Genomic DNA, 19,483 nt, shown 5'->3' on the forward strand with positions numbered 1-19,483 from the left:
AGGGCACTGTTAGTTATACTAGGGGCAGAGGTTAGACCAGCAGCGTCTTATGCATGGTGTGCTCTGAGCTGTGAATGTTTTCCAGCCTAAAGGAAAAGATATTTGTTGGTTAATGAATGATTAGTTAAGCATTTGGAAAGAGAAGATATTTCAAAGTAGATTCTGATTCCCAATAAAAATTAAAATGTGATGTGTATATATCATTAAGATGTACATTTCATTTGTGCTCTGTTTGTAAGAGGGAATTGAGTGACCATTTGGCAACGGTGCTTTAGTCTTAAAAGTAAGAATCAAAACAAAGAATCACTTGGGGTACTAAAAAATAAAAAAGATTTTTGGGCTTTACCCCAGGGCAGTTTAAATCAACATCTCCGAGATGGGTGCAGCCATCAGAATTTTTTAATCTCTCCAAGTGGTTCTGGGGAATAAACAGGGTTAAGAAGCACTGGCTTACATCTTCATTGCTTATTTGCTTTGTGGGGAGCCCTTTTGAAAATAAGACCTTGTTATTATTATGTCCCCAAGGCTTATTTATTCTCTTTCATTATTTTGGTACCAAACCCAAGGTACAATTATATAAGGTCTGTCCAGAAAAAGCCCAGCCATTGTTAATATAATTAGAATGTTTTGCGTGAAATAAAATGTAACCTGGCAGCCAAGGAGACTGGACTGAAATGCACATGCACAATGATGACTTCACTGTACTAGTCACTGGGGATGGTAAATGCCATTGACTGAGCAAGTGAACTGTGTGGCTGTCACATTCAAAATGAGCAAGTAGAGAATCGAATTTGCATAAAATTTTACATTAAGTTACCCTAGCTGATGTGGCTCAATGGCTTGAGTGGCAGCCTGCAAACCAAAGGGTCACTGGTTCAATTCCTAGTTGGGGCACATGCCTAGTCAGTTGCGGGCCAGGTCCCCATTGGGGGCACATGAGAGCCAACCACACATTGATGTTTCTCTCTCTCTTCCCTCCCTTCCCCTCTGTTTAAAAATATATAAATAAAATCTTTAAAAAACATTTTGCATTAAGCTTGAACATTCCTCCATGGAAATTATTCATATGATTCAGGAGGCTTTCAGGGGATGATGCAGTGAATGCAACACAAAGAGTATTGCACAAATGCTTCAAAGATGGTCGAGAATCTGTTGAAAGTGATCCATGTTCTGGAAGGCCTAAAACGAGCAAAACACCTGAGAATGTTGGAAATGTACAGGCTGCAATCAAAGATTAGTGCCTGACTGTATGAGAACTGGAAGCTGATCTGGAGATTCCAAAAACTACTGTCAAAGATTTTGATGTGAGATCTTGGCATGAAACGTGTTCTACAGTTTTTCTGCTACAAGAGTAGAAGGAACATTGTGCTGCAATTGGGAGAACTGTGAGGTCCCAAGGTACCTACTTTGAAAGGGACTGAAGTGTCATTGTCCTGTGTGCAATGTTTCTTGTCTTTTCTTCAGTAAATGTGGCTGGATACTTTTTGGACAGACGTTGTGTGTTCATTTTTCTATTTACTTGCATTATCTGTCTTCTACATTTTAAGGACTAGAACCACATCTAATTCATCGTGCATGTCATTGTGTGTGGCACACAGAACTTTCCCAAGTCTTTTTCTTTCTTTCTCTGAGCCGTGCCCATATTCACTCGCCCCCCCACCTTCGTTTTTTGGATACCCTGTCCTCTGCATGGTGTTCTTTTTCTTCTGTATTGTCCCTTGGTCTTCTTTTATTGGGTTTGATAAATCACATATTTGAAAAATATAAAGCAAGATGCAAATATAATACACTTGAAAGATAAAAAGCAAGGTACATCTAAACTGGCAAAATTATTAGTATTGTTTGTTAATACCCCTGGGGCCTGGGTTTATGGCTCTTTGGGGGCTCTGACAGCTGAACACAGTACCATGCACTTAACCTTCAGCTCCTTTGATTAGTAATCTAGGTAATCCCAGCTTTGAATTGTCTTCTCTTCCAGTGGTACCCATTACTTGGATGTCAGTTAATCAGGTTTTTATATTATGTGTTGAAAGAATATTTTTGTTCTGAGAACTCTATGTTAAAGAGATATAGCCCCTGGCCTCTGACTGTGAGTCAGATACAGTATTTGTACAAATTCTGTAAACCATAGAGGCATTACATCAGACTTGAATATAACATTTTGTATGGGAAAACACACATCATCTCCTTTATTGTCTTGTAACTGTATTTTTTAAAGCATGTCAGAGAACTTCAAAGATTTATATTCTAAAGTGCTGAATATTTTTCATAAAGGCAAAAGTGAATAAGAAAATGCATTTCTTTTAAAGATGACTTTTTTTTTAGTTATATCCTCAGAAAAACACCCATTGAAATTGAAGAATATTAACTCATGTTTGACTTTTTAAGAATCCATGGTTTAGTCAACCCATTTTATTATTTAAAAAGCTTTGAATGGTTATGTGCAGGATGATTGCTGTTTTATGTCTCTGTGCATTATGTGTCATTTTTTTTCTTGGAATGTCTCTACCCATCACTCCCCCTTTTTTTTTGGCTTGGAAATACTCTATGTAATCTTCAATCCTTAGCATAATGGAAGATTTTATCAAGTAAATTGTTCTGACTTCTATGCCCTGTACATGTCTCTATGTTTGCACTTAGTCTACTCTCATATAGCCAGTACAATGGCAAGTGGACTCTCGAGTCTGTGGTTGTTGAGTGAATAAATAAAAACATTCATTCTGTGTGTGTGTGTGTGTGTGTGTGTGTGTGTGTGTGTGTGTGTGTGTTAACATTCTATACTTGGTTTTGCATAGCATAATTAGATGGTGGGCTAATTAATTAATGAATGATGTATGCTTCCCAGAATAACCAATTAATTTGTGGCTGACTATATTTTATGTGTTTAGTGATTTAAATGCATAAATAAATGTTATGGTAGTTGAATAGTGTAAAAGAAGAAGGGGCCACCCAGGACTATAAGAAGTTTAAAGCCAAAGCTAGCTATAGGGCCTGTTACGGAACAGATCTGATATATTAGTGTTCTGTTGTAGGACATTCAAGTTCTGCTTTGTTCTGGGACCCTATATTCAGTTATAAAAGATAGTGTGTTTTAGCCACTCCTAAACTCTTGTAGTTATTGTACAGTTTCTGAAGTTTAATTAACCAATCCTTGAAAATGATGCTTTATATATGGCAAAGATAGCCAGATGTTGTGCTTGCTCCTCCCTCATTTCTGTGGGGCAGAATGAAAATCACCCATTAGGGGAGACAGTCCCTATATGGGGAGAAAGATTTCAGGGATGTCTGAAGTGGTTGGTCCTTATGGCATATTTCACAAACACATTTTTAAGTAGGTGAACATTCTTTCAAAGTGAATATCCAAGGTGGTCTTAAAGAGAAAGAAAAAGAAATGTCATAATTGGCCATTGTGCATTAGACCATCGCCCTTATGTCACTTTGATCAGTTGTCTCAATAACCAGGTAGTGTTGCCATCTTTCTTTTTCCTTTGCTGCTGCTATTACATTGCTCACCCCACTGCCTGTTCCCCACTAAAATGTTTATATTCTTAAAATATTGGCTTCACAGCAGCCACTTAGGTTTGCTGTATTGAAGGAGCTCAGTAGGTCTAGGGAAAGAAAGTTTTCATTGAAACAAGAACTGAGTTTGTCAAATAATTTAAAGACTTGAAAGAAGGAGATGGGTGGGGTAGGAAAAGGCATATAGAATGAAATGTAGAAATATATTATAATTCTTGGGGGTTTTTTTGTATCCTCAAATCATTATATTGCCCATTATTATCTAAGCCTTTCCTGGTCAAATTTATAATAGTATATCATTGGTTATATTTACTCAAGAGCCCAACTGTATTACAGCAGTGGGTGAAAATATGTTTCCATTGTCATGTTGGTAATTTAATTGATTTATCACAGGCTACACAGTGTTAGGTATTACAGGTTTTTTAATGTTTGGTTCTTAGTCTGATATTATTTTTATTAAGAAGTATTTCCAAGATTACTCAGAGATGAAATATGCAGCATATGTATGTTGATTTATAAATCACACTATTTAGAATATTATTTATACAATTGAATTTTATGTTAAATGTCTATAATGTTTAAAAATATGGGGATATTAGCATTTATAAATATAGCATTTTAAAGCAATACATCATTATTTTGACATTTCCATTCTTATTTTTTTCCTTTTTGTCTTTTTTTTTTTTTTTTTAAGAATTAATGTGCCATCTGGAAGCCTCTGAGATCATGCCATAAAAGGAATTTTTGGCTTTTTGGTTACCAGTTATCAGGCTATGCTTGCGACTATGCACCTTACCAGAATAATGAAACATGATTAGAAAGGTGTTTAATAAATATGTATCAAAACATTTTTATATTGGGGATTTTTATACAAACATGGGAATAAAAAAATTACTACTGCTCTATTAGAAGATTAAAGTGATTAAGTTATCATGGGATGGTTGGGTCCTTAAACAGAAATATAAACCAAAACTGTATGTGGTTAAATGATTCTGAGCTATTTCTAAACACTAAATTCTATATCTTCAGTGTTAAAATAAGCAAATACAGTTTGTTTATATGTTTTTCAGAGAGGAGAATTACAAAAATATATTGCAATTAACTTGTTCTGTTCTTTTCTTCTGAATAATAGTCATTGGAACTGTCAGCCAAAGGACCCCTTTTTTGGAACTTTTTTTTAACTCTAAAAAGTAACAAGTTTTTAAAATTAATTGAGAGGAAACAGCTAAAATCATGCATTGAAAGGGTTAAGTCGACATGAAAGAATTCATTTCCACTTTAATGACCTAGCCTTGCTGGGTTAGGACTATAGGGAACATGCTTCTGACTTGTACTCCTATTGCCAATTAACACCTCCTATAACAGGTTGCCTCAGCTAGTCATTGAAGCTCAGGCAGTAGAAATAGTTTACATGCAGCTTGTTTTTCACACTGGTTGTTTAATACTCACAAAATTAAAGTATTAAAAGGTTGTTTCTTACCTTTCTGAGTAAGAGATAAACAATAGAGTGGTAGTTATTTGTATGTGTTTGAATTTGCTTATTTTGTGTGGGTGGTTTTTTAGGTTTTTTTTTAATTGAGGAAACTAAAGGTGCTAGTTGCATTAAAATTTTAAATTTTTGACAATTTGTTGAGTGTTATATTGGATATCATAAATTAAGACTTATTTTCTGTTAACTATTCAGTATATCATAAGTTTTGTTTTTTAAAGTAGTCACCTTTACTTGTTTATAAAATTTATTATCTGTTGAAAAATACGTATTTCAATAGACCTTTAAACATAATTCTATAATGCCATGCCAAATATAAGTATAAATGTAATTCCTATGTAATATTTACTCCTACAATAATTTTTAAAATAAATGTTGAAATGTTTGATGCCATTTCTCAAGATAACTTTATAATTTCAGTTATTTTTGGAGTTGTTGAAGTTCAGTGATATCCTTTATTTTACATTTCTTTCAACTGACACTTTGGTTCATGTTTAATCGGGTACTTTAATAACATAATAAAATTGGCTAAGTAATTGATACCAGTTCACACTAAGAGAAAGGTGGAGTAATATAACTAATAGTGTTAACAAATTTGTTAAAAGGCCTAAGTAGGTAACACTTTGAGGCATTAGTTTTTATCCTGTTATAATGGCAAATGCCTTTTCTTTTTTTTTAACACTTAGTCAACAAGGGCTACCCAGGTAGAAGTCACACCCTTTTATGCTGGATCAGATTTTAACCTTCTAAATAGGGGTAGGGGTTTGGGGAAACCATCCCATGTCTCATTTAATTTAACCACACTTAAAATTTGTGGACCTGAATAATAATTTATGTTTTACTAAATGTGGCACATCCAAACTCATTGTACAGAGATAAGTTTGATGCTTCTTTGGAGTCCAGTATATGTGTTATATCTCACTGGTTGTGTAGGTTTTCATGTATTTATAAAGGTTGGTGTCACTCCTTGTGCCTATGGCTCACCTATTTATCCCCCAGTTTGGTTCTGTTAGATAGCTGACTTAGAATCTTAGTCAGTTGACAGGAATGGAGTTTCTCCCCTTTTAATACAGACTTCTTTTAAAGAGTCAGACTTATGGAAGTGATTTCAAAGTTGCCTATAGAAATTAAAATAGTTACTTTTGCTATATATTTTTTAATACTTAAGTTTCTGTAGCACTAGACTAAAAAGTTGCAGGACATTCAGAGGTTTATTTTATTTATTTGTTGTCAGTGATGTGTGTGTTTCTATTTTATAGTGGCATTGTGTGGAATACAGACCATTTTTCTTTAGTTTTATTTTTTCATTTGCTTAATGCCATTTTAGTTATATCAGTGCCTTCAGTTATTCTTACAGGTCTTATTAAAAGACCTTGAAGTTTGTTATATCATGTTCAATCTCCAAAAAATGATTTTGTGTACTTGTTTATTATGGTGGTAAAATAATTGTTATAAGGTCAGCAGAGTTAACTTGAACAGTTCACACACATATAAACTGATAATTTTAGAGCTATACTGTTGATTAAGCACCAGGAAGAAAACATTTTCTCTTATTTTTTGTAATAGTAATAGCCTCAGCCAATTTTTAAAATTTAAAAATATTTGGGACTAGGTTTTCATTTGATTTATATTGTACAGTTTTCACCTTAGTTTACCCAGCATTTAAACATAGGCTATTAAGCATAAATTCTCAGTAAATGAAAAATGATTCAAGTAATTCAAATTCTCCAGATTTTTTTTTTCATTCTGTCTTGGGACATTTAGAATTTGTCATTACATGTGATTTAAAAAAAACTGCCCCACATGATTTGTGTGACTTAAATTTTCTGTAATATATTTTAATAAAAAGGCATATTTTTATTTTCATAGTAGGGTATGTAGTATCTTATAAATAAACACAGTAGTGTGTTTTACTCTGCAAAGTCCAATATACCCATCTAGATTTCAGAAAATATAAGGAGGCTCTTTAAGTGTTCTCTGTTCTCAGTGAGTATACTAACTGCTTTTGGGTAGGAACAATGTCCCAAGTCTTATTTCCATTTTCTTTAATAGGAAATGGTTCCAGGTGGCAGAGGATTCTAAAATTGTAAAGAAAGGAAAGGTATTAAGCTTTTAGAATAAAAGTAGATTTGGGCATCTGAAAATGGGGTGGTATGCTGTAGTGGAAAGAGCATGTTGCTAGAAGTCGGTTGCATTTTAGTCCTGATGATTTATGCCAATATATGTTTTTGTCTGCCTTTCTGACTACATCATCAACTTCTTGAAACCTTCATTTAGCCATACAGCTAAAGTGCTAGGCACATTGTAAACACTTAAGTATTCTTTGGAGCCCGGGATTGATCTCTGCCTTCATATTTGAAAAATGATAAATTTTTCAGGATCTGCAAAAGTAATTCCAGATTTTCTCTGAGAACACCATGTGGCCCATAGAATGATTTGCAAAACTTCAGGTTAAACAAAGATAAACATTTTTTTCTATTTCAGAATTTTTCTTAAAGCCTTTAATATTCTAATATAGACCATATACAGGGTCCAGCAGAACTAACTGCCTACTTGAGTGTGGTTTGGAGGATGATAATATGGGGGTAATAATTTATAGTTTTAATTTGAACATTTCACCTAAAATGTCATGTGGTGTCCTTGAGTATGATATTTTTATGTTACAGAATTTTATATGTTTATGATTGTGTAAAAAATTATGATAAAAAGGGGTGTTATTTGTGTTGGACCCTGTATTTGGGAGGTAGAGTACATATGCAGTATATTTTGAACTTACTTGACTAGGAGTGAATTCTTTGGATGGTATTTTCTTGAAACTTTCTTATATAATGAATAGTTTTTGAAATCTCTGGTAAATCAGTATGAAATCTCTGTCACACTGATAAAACTTGATGATATATTCAACATAAGGACTAAAGGAAACAAAAAATGCATAGGTTTCTAGTTTGAGACTCAAGGTAATTAGAATTGTAAGTTGGGTAAGTTAGTTTGTAGAGAAACATGGTAAGTTTCATGTTTGAAGATGATGGATTTGAGATGTGTCCTTTGGGAGACAATATGATGATTGGTAAATTAGGAGGGAACCTAAAAACAATCATCTGCCTTAATTTGCTATTTATTGTTTGAGCTGTTTCTATAACATTTCATAAATTTGAACACTTATGTTTCAGTATCAACCAATTACAAGAAGCTCATTAACTTCAACTCTTCTTTAGACAGCTTGGATCAATATAAGGTTCTTTTTATATTGAACTCCAATTTACTCCATTAGCCATAGTCCTACAGGCTATGTAGTCTAAATTAGTGGTCTCCAGTTTAGCCAGCATTAGAATCACCTACAGTGCTTTTTGAAAATCCAGATTTGTGGGCTTTGCTGCCAAAATTTCTGATTCAGTAAGATGGTGCATTTCTTTTTTGTTTTGTTTTGTTTTGTTTTCAACTGTTTTAAGAATTACTGTGAATACTATATTTTTTGCTTTTTAAAAATATTTTATTCTCTATACTATTAACAATTGTCCCAAATTTTCTCCCTTTGTCCCACCATTGTCTGTGCCCATGGGTCCTGCATATATATTCTTTGATGACTATGTTCCTTGTGCTGTACTTTACAGCCCAGTGACTATTCTGCAACTAGCAATTTTACTTCTTCATTCCTTTGCTTTTTTTACCCATTCACCTAACCAACCTCTGCTCCCAGTCCAGTGGCCATCAAAACATTCTCTGTATGTATGATTCTGTTTCTGTTCTGCTTGTTTACTTTGGTTTTGAGATTCAGTTGTTGATAGATATGTGTATCCATTTTATTCATATTTTTTTTCTTAAAGAAGACCTATTAACATTTCATATAATACTGGTTTGGTGATGAACTTCTTTAGCTTTTTCTTGTCTGGGAAGCTCGTTATCTGCCCTTTGGTTCTAAATGATAGCTTTCCTGGATAGAGTAATCTTGGTTGTAGGCCCTTGCTTTTCATCATTTTGAATACTTTTTGCCAATCCCTTCTAGCTTGCAAAGTCTTTTTTGAGAAACCAGCTGACGTTCTTACGGGAGCTCCCTTGTAGGTAACTAACTGCTTTTCTCTTGCTGCTTTCAAGATTCTCTCTTTAACATTTGGTATTTTCATTGTAATGTGTCTAGGAGTGGGCCTCTTTGGGTTCATCTGGTTTGCAGCTGTGTGCTTCCTGGGCATGTATGTCTATTTCTTTCACCAAATTAGGGAAGTTTTCTTTCATTTTTTAAAATAGGTTTACACTTTCTTACTCTTTCTCATCTCCTTCCAGCACCCCTGTGATGCAAATGTTTGTCTGCTTGAAGTTGTCACAGAAGCCCCTTACCCTATCCTCATTTTTTTGGATTCTGTTTTCTTCATGCTGATCTGATTGATTTTTTTTTTTTTTTTGCTTCCTTATGTTCCAAATTGCTGATTTGATTCTCAGTTTCATCTACTTTAATGTTGATTTCCTGTAAATTGTTCTTTATTTCAATTAGTGTATCCTTCATTTCTGACTATCTTTTTTTTATGCTATTTAGGTACTAAGTTCCTTGAGCATCCTTATAACCAGTGTTTTGAACTCTGCATCTGATATATTGCTTTTCTTCATTTTGTCTAGTTCTTTTTCTGGAGTTTTGGTCTGGTCTTTCATTTGGACCATGTTTCTCTGTCTCTTCCTTTTTACATCTTTCTTGTATTTGTTTTTATGTATCAGGTAGAGCTACTAAGTAACCCAGGCTTTATAGAGTAGTTTAATGTAGTAGGTGTCCTGAAGGGTCAAGTGGTATAGCCCCCTGTTACCCAAGCCAGGTACTTAATGTGCATGACCTCCTCTTATAGTTGAGCCTTGATTGCTGTTCATATGTCCAAGGTCAGCCATTGCCTGTGTTCTGTCTGGGTCACACAGCATTAGCTATAAAGCGATCTGAAGGTGGCTGCTACTTGTGCTAGGCTTGGCAATGCCCAGGTGAAGCCATGCTGTGAACCAAGGCTGGCTACTGCCATGCCTGGGTCAACTTAGCAATAGGTGTGGGGCTCTCTGAAGCCAGATGCTGCTTCTTTGAGAGAATTTAGGAAAAAGGGGACCATGGTCCAAGACAAGCCATTCATATGGAAAAGCCACTGGAAACAGCTTGGGTGGACCTGAAAGTTGAGTGGTATAGGGCTTCAGGGAATCACTGGCGTGGGTCATGTAGTGTGAGCCAGGTTGGTAGAGTTTCAGATATGGCACCCATCAGTTGACTCTGTGGGGAGAGGACTCAAAAGTAACCGTGGCCTCTGCCAGCACTTCTGTTTGGAATAAAGCTGACCCCCTAGCTCTCTTCCTGATGCCAGACAATTCATTTCCTCCCTATTTGTGTCCGATGCCTTTCATTCTGCTGTCCCAGCGCTGGAGCTCAGAGGGAGTTAGTTTGATTAAGTCTGCACAGGGGCTTTTTAAGAGACAGTCTGGCATTTCAGCAGTTTCTGTCTTCCACAGCCTCAATTCTGGTTAGTTTTTACAGCCAAAAGTTATGGACAGTTACCTTCCTGGCCCTGGAACCCCCTGGGCTGGGGGGCCTGGTGTGGAGCTAAGATCACTTGCTCCTGAGATATCCTTCCAAATTTTTATCTGCCAAATGTGGGTGTGGGACCAGCTTGTTCTGTGTCTCTACCCTCTTACCACTGTCCTTGTGGTTTCCTCTTTAATTCTGTGGTTGTCAGACTTCTATTCAGCTCAGTTTCAGACAGTTTTGAATGATGGTTCTTCTATAGTTCACTTGTAATTTTGATGCAGTTCTGTGAGGAGGCAAGCCATCTTGACCAGAAGTCCTCATTTTTTTTAATTCAATTTTTTTTTGTTTCATCACCATTTATACCCTTTACACCCTATTCTACTCCCCCCATCTGCCCCTTCCGACAATCACCAGAGTTTGTCCGTGTCCTGAAGTTCTTTTTTTCCTCTCTATCCCTCCACCTCAATCCCCGCCAATTGTATTTCTAACAAATTCGCAGATGATGCTGATGTCGTGTCTGGTTCAAGGACCGCACTTTGTGAACTGTTAGTCTGAACTTGGATAACTGTTCATATAGTTGAAGATTTCTCCTTTGTATCTTGAACCTTTTTCAAGTTACGTCAAGTCCTTGAACCTTTACTGTGTATCATGATTTTAGGTCACTTACCCACATTGAGAACTCAGATTTTGAGAATGAAGAAATTTCTGAAGGGGAATCCCTTACATACAGTCAAGAACTGGCCAAAAAAGACTGAAGCCTTAAGTGTTATAAATTACTGTACTTTGGTAAACATGGAATTCTCTGTGGTTGTCTTATGGATTAATTCCTAATTTACCTCTGTTGCTATCATTTCCTCCAAGGAGGGAGAAAAATCTTCCTCCACATGAATGTACTTAGCAGCCATGCTCCATTGTCTTAGTTTTCTTTTTAAATTAGGAGAGTATTCCTTCAAGATTCTGAGTTTAAAATAGTAGAGTAGCAAGCTGGCATACTTTTAACTTAAGATGATATTGCTGATTAAGATCTCCACAAAGAGCAGGGATCTCAGAAAAAGGAGCTTTCAGCAATATTTTGTAATTATTGGTTGTTATTTTGTTCTAGGTTTATTTGCATTATGTTAAAAGAACTATCATGCAAATATTTCTGCTTATTTGCTTACATAATTTCTAGGAGTGCAAAAATGGGTCAGAAAGGTTGTGCATTCATAAGACTCTTGACATCCACAAGCATATTCATGTCCATGGGTCATACATATAGGTCTTTGGCTTCCCCATTTCCCGTACTATTCTTAACCTCCCCACTATATTTTTGTACCTAAAATTTGTGCTTCTTATTCCCTGTACCTTTTCCTCCATTCTCCCCGCTAACCCTCCATGTGATCTCCATTTTTGTGAATCTGTTCCTGGTCTAATTGTTTGGTTAGTTTGTTTTGGGTTATTAGGTTCAGTTGTTGATAGTTGTGAGTTTGTTGTCATTTTATTGTTTGCATTTTTATCTTCTTTTTCTTAAATAAGTTCCTTAACATTTCATATAATAAGAGTTTGGTGATGATGAATTCCTTTAACTTGACCTTACCTGGGAAATACTTTTTCTGTTCTTCCATTCTAACGATAGGTTTGCTAGATACAGTAATCTTAGATGTAGGTCCTTACATTTCATGACTTTGAATACTTCTTTCCAGCCCCTTTTTGCCTGCAAGGTTTTTTTGGAGAAATCAGCTGATAGTCTTATGGGAACTCCTTTGTAGGTAACTGTCTGTTTTTCTCTTGCTGCTTTTAAGATTCTCTACTTATCTTTCACTTAGGTAATGTAATTATAATGTTCCTTGGTGAGTGCTTCCTTGGATCCAGCTTCTTTGGGACTCTGAGCTTCCTGCACTTCCTAGAAGTCTGTTTCCTTTGCCATATTAGGGAAGTTCTCCATTATATTTTCAAATATGTGTTCGATTTCTTGTTCTTCCTCTTCTCCTTCAGGTACCCATATGATTTGGATGTTGAAACATTTAAATTTGTCCTGGAGGTTCCTAAGCCGTGCGCGTGCGTGCGTGTGTGTTTTAATTCTCGTTTTTTCATTCTGTTCTGGTTGAATATTTATTTCTTCCTTCTGCTCCAAATTGTTGGTTTGATTCGGGTTTTCTTCCTGTCACTGTTGGTTCCTTGTACATTTTCCTTTATTTCATTTTTCATAGCCTTCACTTTTTCCTCTACTTTGTGGTCATACTCAATCCTTTCTGTGAACATCCTGATTACCAGTGTTTTGAACTCTGCATCTAATAGCTTGATTCTCTCTTCATTGCTTAGTTGTATTTTTTTTTTTTCTGGAGCTTTGATCTGTTCTTTCATTTGGGCCCTTTTTTGTTGTTGTTTGTTTGTTTGCTTTTTTGGTCTCAGCATGCTTGTTACATAATAAGGGTGGTGGAGCCTTAGGTGTTCACCAGGGCAGGGCAACCCATGTCACTGCATTATGGTGCTGTTATTAGGGGAGGGGTCTGGGAGGGAACAATGCTGCTTTCTCAGTTCTCGGTAGGCTTTCAGTCACTCTGGTACCCGCAAGCAAATTGTGCCTTTCTGCTGCTGATTCCCAGGTGGGCGGGCTTGTGTACATTTTGGGACCCCATGGGTCTCTCCAATGAACTCTTCTATGAAGCTGGGAGTTTCTCTTGCAACCTCAAACCCTACAAGTTTTTGTAGTCTTTATTTTCCTGCATTGGAACCCTGGGTTAATGGGTCTCGTTTCTAAGCAAGTCAGTTTCTCCTGGTTTATCTGCATGTAAATGTGGGACTGCCTGGTCTGCCAGCTACCACCTTGTCCCCTCGGTCCTCCAGCCACCATGTTGCCATGTGTCCTCTCTGCCTCAGCTGTCCATCTCCACCCCTCCTACTGGTCTGGATGAATGTTTCTTCTTTAACTCCTTGGTTGTTAGACTTCCATACAGTTCAGTTTTCTGGCAGTTCTGGTTATTTTTTGTTTTAAAAGTTGTTGTCCTTTTGGTTGTGTGAGGAGGCAAAGTGGATGCACCTACACTTCCATCTTGGCCAGAAGTCCCCAGCCCTACTCTCACTGCTATTTCTTGCCAAGTTCTTTTCTGGGAAATTTAATTTAACTAGATCAAGAAAAAAAGTAGTGATGGAGTAAAAGGGACAACAGAAAATATCACTTGCTGCTATCTCTAAAAACAGCACCCATACAGTAAAGAAACAGCTGCATGGTAAAGAAACATACAAACAGCTGTATGTTTATGAGTCAGAAGAAAAGGGAGAGCAGCTATGGGTCTTCCTGTCTCCTTGCACATGGCTTGTTTTCTCTCACAGGGTAACTGCTTGGTATTTTTTATTTCTGTTCCATTTAAATTGTATCTCAATTTATTCATTGATTTTTTTTTTCAACCAGTACTTACTGAGTTCTCTTATTGTGTGCCAGGCACTTTGCTAAGTACTGTTTACATACAGTGTTGAACAAAACAGTGTTTTTCATCTTTCGTGGATGGCAGAAATAGTTTCTGGACTTTGTCAGTAATACAGTTTGGTGATGGTATGATATTTTATTTCTCTGTTCCTTTCTTCTGTTAAAAATGTTTCCTGTCAAGTTGATGCAGCCTATATTAATAACTGTAGTATAGATAACAGTTTAAATCCTTCCTCCATATGCATTTTTTAAGTTGCTCTGGATCCAGGAAGTAATATTTGTGAATATAGTTGGTATTCACTGATCTTAAAGTATTACTTCCCCCAAACCTGTTATCGCGGTTCACTGCCTTAAATGTCCTTACCTTAAATTTCCTTTACTTTCTTAGATGAATAAAATTATATCAATAAAATTTTCCTGTTTTACGTGATGGCATGATAGCACTTTAGCTTACCTTGGAGTTTTTTTCCTGACACTCATATCTATTTGAAACTCAAGTGATAAAGCTATATTAGGTGACAATAGATGAAGAATTTCATCAGTTTTTAAGTTATTACCTGGCATTTATTATTAAAAATAAAATGTAAGGGATTTGATTTTTCTTACCACTTTGTACATGAAGTAATTTTCATATGGTTTTTGTTTTTAGAGAAAACTTATTATAGAATCTTTTATGCTTATTAATACTTATTAAACTCAGTAACTATTAATGAGTTTAAACAAAACAAAAAAATCACATATTTAGCAAATAAATGGACAAAAAGAATCACAGAGTACACATAGACCTATTAAGTGTGAAATGTAATGAATAAAGCAGTTGTTTAATTTTAGTGAGTAAACCTATAAGAGCAAGACAGAATATTGGCATAATTTGGGGAGCTAACATGTTTGTTATATAATTTATAACTGGACCTAGCAGTTATAAGTCACATCTCATTTTAATTTCCTAGACTGCTCAGTATGAAGAGAGAAAGAAAAAGTTTTCTTTGGTTGGGGCAGAAGTACATTTATGATTGTAGTCATCTTGAGAGTTAAGGATATATGTAAATTACTTTGTGCCACAGACTGTTATAGTAAAAGAGGTTTTTTGCTTTTGATGAAGATAGAATCCTTAGGGAGAAACATAGTGTCTTTCTTAACCTGTAATAAGATTAAGAGTAACGTTTGTTTTGAAGGTAGTGGTGAGGATTTGGAAGTATTTTCGTGTTAGCTACACCAGTACCAGTTCGTTCATACCTGTGGTTTATTGTATAAAATTTGTTGGTGTATAGGGGTGAACAGTTCCTTCAGGTGAAGTAGAGCATGTTGTTCACAGCTCTTTCACATGTGGATTAAGTCTTCTGTCCCCCTCCCCCACACTGCACCTACTGTTTGCAAAGAGATCCCATAGCCCTAATCTACCTGCTGTCTTTAGCGAAAATCAAGCTCAGAGAATTTGCTGTTTTTATTGATCCTTCAGTTAATCATGCTAGTCTTACAGCACCTTATGTTCACATTGCAGTAAGAAACATGGCTAATTGATGCATTATAGTTATTTCAGACTGGAGGTATTGCCTATTAACATTGCTGAAACATTTAAGTTTATGTCCATTGGGCACTTGCCTTAGTATCAAGTTCGAGCTGTTTCCTACAGATTTGATATGCCAAATTTGTTCTATTTGTGTTGCACCTGAATAAAGGGATACTTGACATATTTTCCCAAAACTTGTAAAGCAATAAAGTTTATGTAATATGTAACTTTAATTTGAAACTCATAAACGCTGTGCGTTTAGAATAACTGATGTGCTTGTTTATAGGGGCCACCTACAGATGCTCCTGCAGTGGACACAGCAGAACAAGTCTATATTTCTTCCCTGGCACTGTTAAAAGTAAGTATTGGATGGAGTAATTTGCTTTAAGAGAGCTTTGTTGCTTTTACTATATCTTCTACTTTGGCATATTCGTCACTTGAATCCTCTCAGATATAAGCTACTGTTTTAGCTACATCAATTATAGAGTATTTTATTTCCACTCAAACTAAATTAGGTTCTTAATTACAAAAAAAAAGACAAAGATCTCAAAGCTTTGTGTCCCTATATCATCTTCTTAACAGATGTTAAAACATGGTCGTGCTGGAGTTCCAATGGAAGTTATGGGCCTGATGCTGGGAGAATTTGTTGACGATTACACCGTCAGAGTGATTGATGTGTTTGCTATGCCACAGTCAGGAACAGTGAGTACTTTTATGGTTGCCTGCTGCAAGTAAATGTGTTTCTTTTCTCCTTTCTTTTTCTTTGCAAAATAACTTTCATTATATTATATTTTCTATTTCTGACAGGAAAAATTCGTCATAAGATTAATGATAGAAATTCTAGATTGTATTGAATTAGAGTCCATCATTCCTTGTAGGTCCACAAACTAAATAATGCTAACATTAAATCCCTTTACTCATAACTTCAGCTTAAATTAGCATAGCATACTTGGTTTATAGAGTCAGTTACTCTAAAATAGGAGGATATTAGTTTGATTAGTTTGAACACTTCAAGTCCAAAAGATTTTAGTCTCTTAATTAGGTTTTAGTTTACATACATTATATAATTCCCATGTTTTGTCTCCATTGTTTTGAAATATGGCCCCTTTTTTAAATGTCCTATATATGGTGATACATGGCTCCTAATTAAGCTTCTATTCAAAATGTAAGTTGAAAAGAAAAGAAATAAAACACTATGGCATCAGCGTTTTTGTCCAGGTGTGGCAATTTGTTTATAGAGAAAACATACTCATACAGATTTCGAAAGTCATCTACTCTACCTGTTTAGAATTATTGTTCTTTCTGGAACAGTGATTTTGTTTGTTTGTTTTTTTGTTTGTTTAACGCATTGGACTTGTGTAGATAGGTGTGTATTTTGATTAAAATGGCCAAAAAACAGTGCCCATTCTACCTACCTTCCAAAAAAACAACATACATAATACTTCTCATCTGTTTGCTTGCCTAGAAACAATATAATATGTATGTATATCTTTATGATGGATTTTTTTCCTCTAATATGCAATCTTTCTCTTACTGGATCTTATAAAATAGCTGGGTTAAAGAAATTTTTTTTATAAAACTGTTCTGTTTGAGGCTCTTTGTTTTGATAAGTAGATGCTAGAGAAAAATAAATTTTGTTTTTAAGTGATGCAGTATATGTATGTATATGTATAATAAGCATTTAAATGAAGTAGTAGCTATAGAATGTGGTTTACTTGTAAATAATGCAAAATATAGAAAATATGCATTTTTTTCTTTAAATAGTCCAGTTTATTGATTTGGATCTGCTAATTTTGTCCTGAATATCCATTATATTTATTTTGTACATTGGACATAAAGAAATGTACTGCATATTAACTAAAGATTTAGATTTGAATCTTAGATTATTGTTTGTATCTATCTTTTCATGTCAGAATATATAAAACACAAAGTTAACTGCTAATTTCTGTTACATGTCATTGTTATATACTTACTCATTATAATAGAGGGATCTTAAGCTTTAATATTATTTCTGTGTGAAAGCTTATTTGACAATATAAAATTATAGAATTTTATTTATTTTTATTTTTAAAGATTTTATTTATTTATTGTTAGAGACGGGAAGGGAGGAAGAAAGAGGGGAAGAGAGACATCATGTGTGGCTAACTCCCACATGCCCCCTACTGGGGACCTGGCCCGCAACCCAGCCATGTGCCCTGACTGGGAATTGAACCTGTGACGAACTGGTGACCCCCCAATTTGCAGACCTGTACTCAGTCCAGTGAGCCACACCATCCAGGGTTTTATGTAGAATTTTAAAGTTTATATTCTGGCCAAAGAGTTAGCAAAGTTTTTCTGTAAGGACATATGTCTGTCTCATATTCTTTTTTTTTTTTTTAACAATCTTTTAAAAATAAAAATATATAAATAAACCTTTCTTAGCCTGTTGGCTGCAGATTGCATACCCCTGTTCTTGAGTGTGCACTCTCAACTAGGATTCAAAATAGTGTTCGTGTTGCTGGAAAGGAAGTATTTATGTTAACTGGTTTAAGTAAATTGGACTTAAATATCTGATGGGAGAAGAATGCCTTTTGGGAGTTATAATGTCAGTGATCTATCACTAAAGAGGTGATAAGAATGCATTTGATGCTTCATGTTCTAAAATCTTTCGGTTGAACTAGCAAAGTTGTGCAGCATTTAAAAGAATTCGTTATAGATTTTCTCTAGTGGAGAATTATTTTATGAATGCTTTTATATTTGAGGTAATAACCAATGGTACATATTTCCATCCAACCACCAAATCTACCAAGTCTTTCTAACTGAAGCACTAAACTGCTTCCCCTTCCAACCCACCCATTCACCCACAAAACTACTCTGGGAAACTAATAACTTTCTTTCTTAAGTGTTTATATTACTGAGAAAAAAGTTAAAAATGGTAATTGTTATAATAGCTGAAGAGTAGAGCTTTGGGTGAGATGCCTATCAGCTATCAGAAGATGGCATTAGGAAGTACATTTCCTAGTTAGGTCCAACCAAAAATAGTTAATACAATTATTAGGTACTTCTGATATATACACAACACACACACATATGTATGTACATGGCCATGGCTATAAACTCCTTATTTTTTTTTTAATTTTATTTTATCGTGGTCATATACTCTTAAAAGATTCCGAAAATTGACTTAACTCATGAGCTAACAGCAATTTGGTAGTTGGCAATTTTAGAAGCTTTATTGTTGATGTATGGTTTATAATTGAGTGACAAGAGTGAGTATCAAATATTTAGTTTTTCCAGAGTTATAAAAGCTAATTATTTCTCTTTTTAAACCAGGGTGTCAGTGTGGAAGCAGTTGATCCAGTATTCCAAGCCAAAATGTTAGATATGCTGAAGCAGACAGGAAGGTAAATATTTTTAATGATCATATAAAGGAATAATGGGGAATATTTTCAGAAATGCATCTCAAAAATTTTTAATGTTTTTGAATATCATTCCTTGGGGGAAAGAGCCATGTAGTGAATGTAAAAGTATCACTGTCCGTGCTGTGTACCACCTATCTAGTCTCTCTTCCATCTTGAATCAAAGAAACGTGCCAGTCAGAAAACTGTTCTATGTTAAAATTCTCAACCATACATAAACATAGTAAGCTTGTACTGTAGCCTCCCTCTGTTTAGTATATGGAGTTACTCTCTAGTCACTTATACTTGAAGGAGAATATATGTTCTATGTATTTAAGAGTTGCAACTGAGTAAGATTCTGAATATTTAACTACATTTGTCGGCTTATGAATTTTAAAGACAGGGCAAATAGGATTCACATATCCTTTAAGTTTTTCTCCCCAGATTAAACCTCTCAATAGTTGTCATTCTCTTGCTCAAATTCTTCCACTGTGGAAAAAACTTCAAAATTAATGTTAGCAAAAGGCTCAGCAGCTGAGCAGAACAGTGCAAATTGGTTTTTGACTGAGTTCCTAGTTCTACTGCTGGTTTAATTGATATTTAATCCTTTCACAACAGTGGATCCTGGTGTCCATTGTTAAAAATATACTCTGCCTGGAAAATCCAACTCCCAGAGCTAAGGAGTTAAAGGGTAGAT

General features: G+C 35.2%; 1 protein-coding gene across 2 annotated transcripts in view; it reads left to right on the plus strand.

Moving 5' to 3' along the window:
* The window catches only part of PSMD14 (proteasome 26S subunit, non-ATPase 14), a 94,122-nt gene that overhangs the window by 35,108 nt on the left and 39,531 nt on the right, over positions 1–19,483 (plus strand). For both annotated transcript variants that reach the window (XM_037140409.2, XM_053665142.1), the window contains exons 3-5: positions 15,696–15,767; positions 15,992–16,111; positions 18,722–18,792. In XM_037140409.2, coding sequence (XP_036996304.2) covers positions 15,696–15,767; positions 15,992–16,111; positions 18,722–18,792 — 263 coding nt within the window. The remainder of the gene's footprint in view (positions 1–15,695; positions 15,768–15,991; positions 16,112–18,721; positions 18,793–19,483) is intronic.

This window comes from Artibeus jamaicensis, unplaced genomic scaffold (genome assembly GCF_021234435.1).
Source record: "Artibeus jamaicensis isolate MK-2021 breed Jamaican fruit bat unplaced genomic scaffold, CSHL_Jam_final contig_391, whole genome shotgun sequence".
In the NCBI taxonomy this organism is placed as follows: Eukaryota; Metazoa; Chordata; class Mammalia; order Chiroptera; family Phyllostomidae; genus Artibeus; species Artibeus jamaicensis.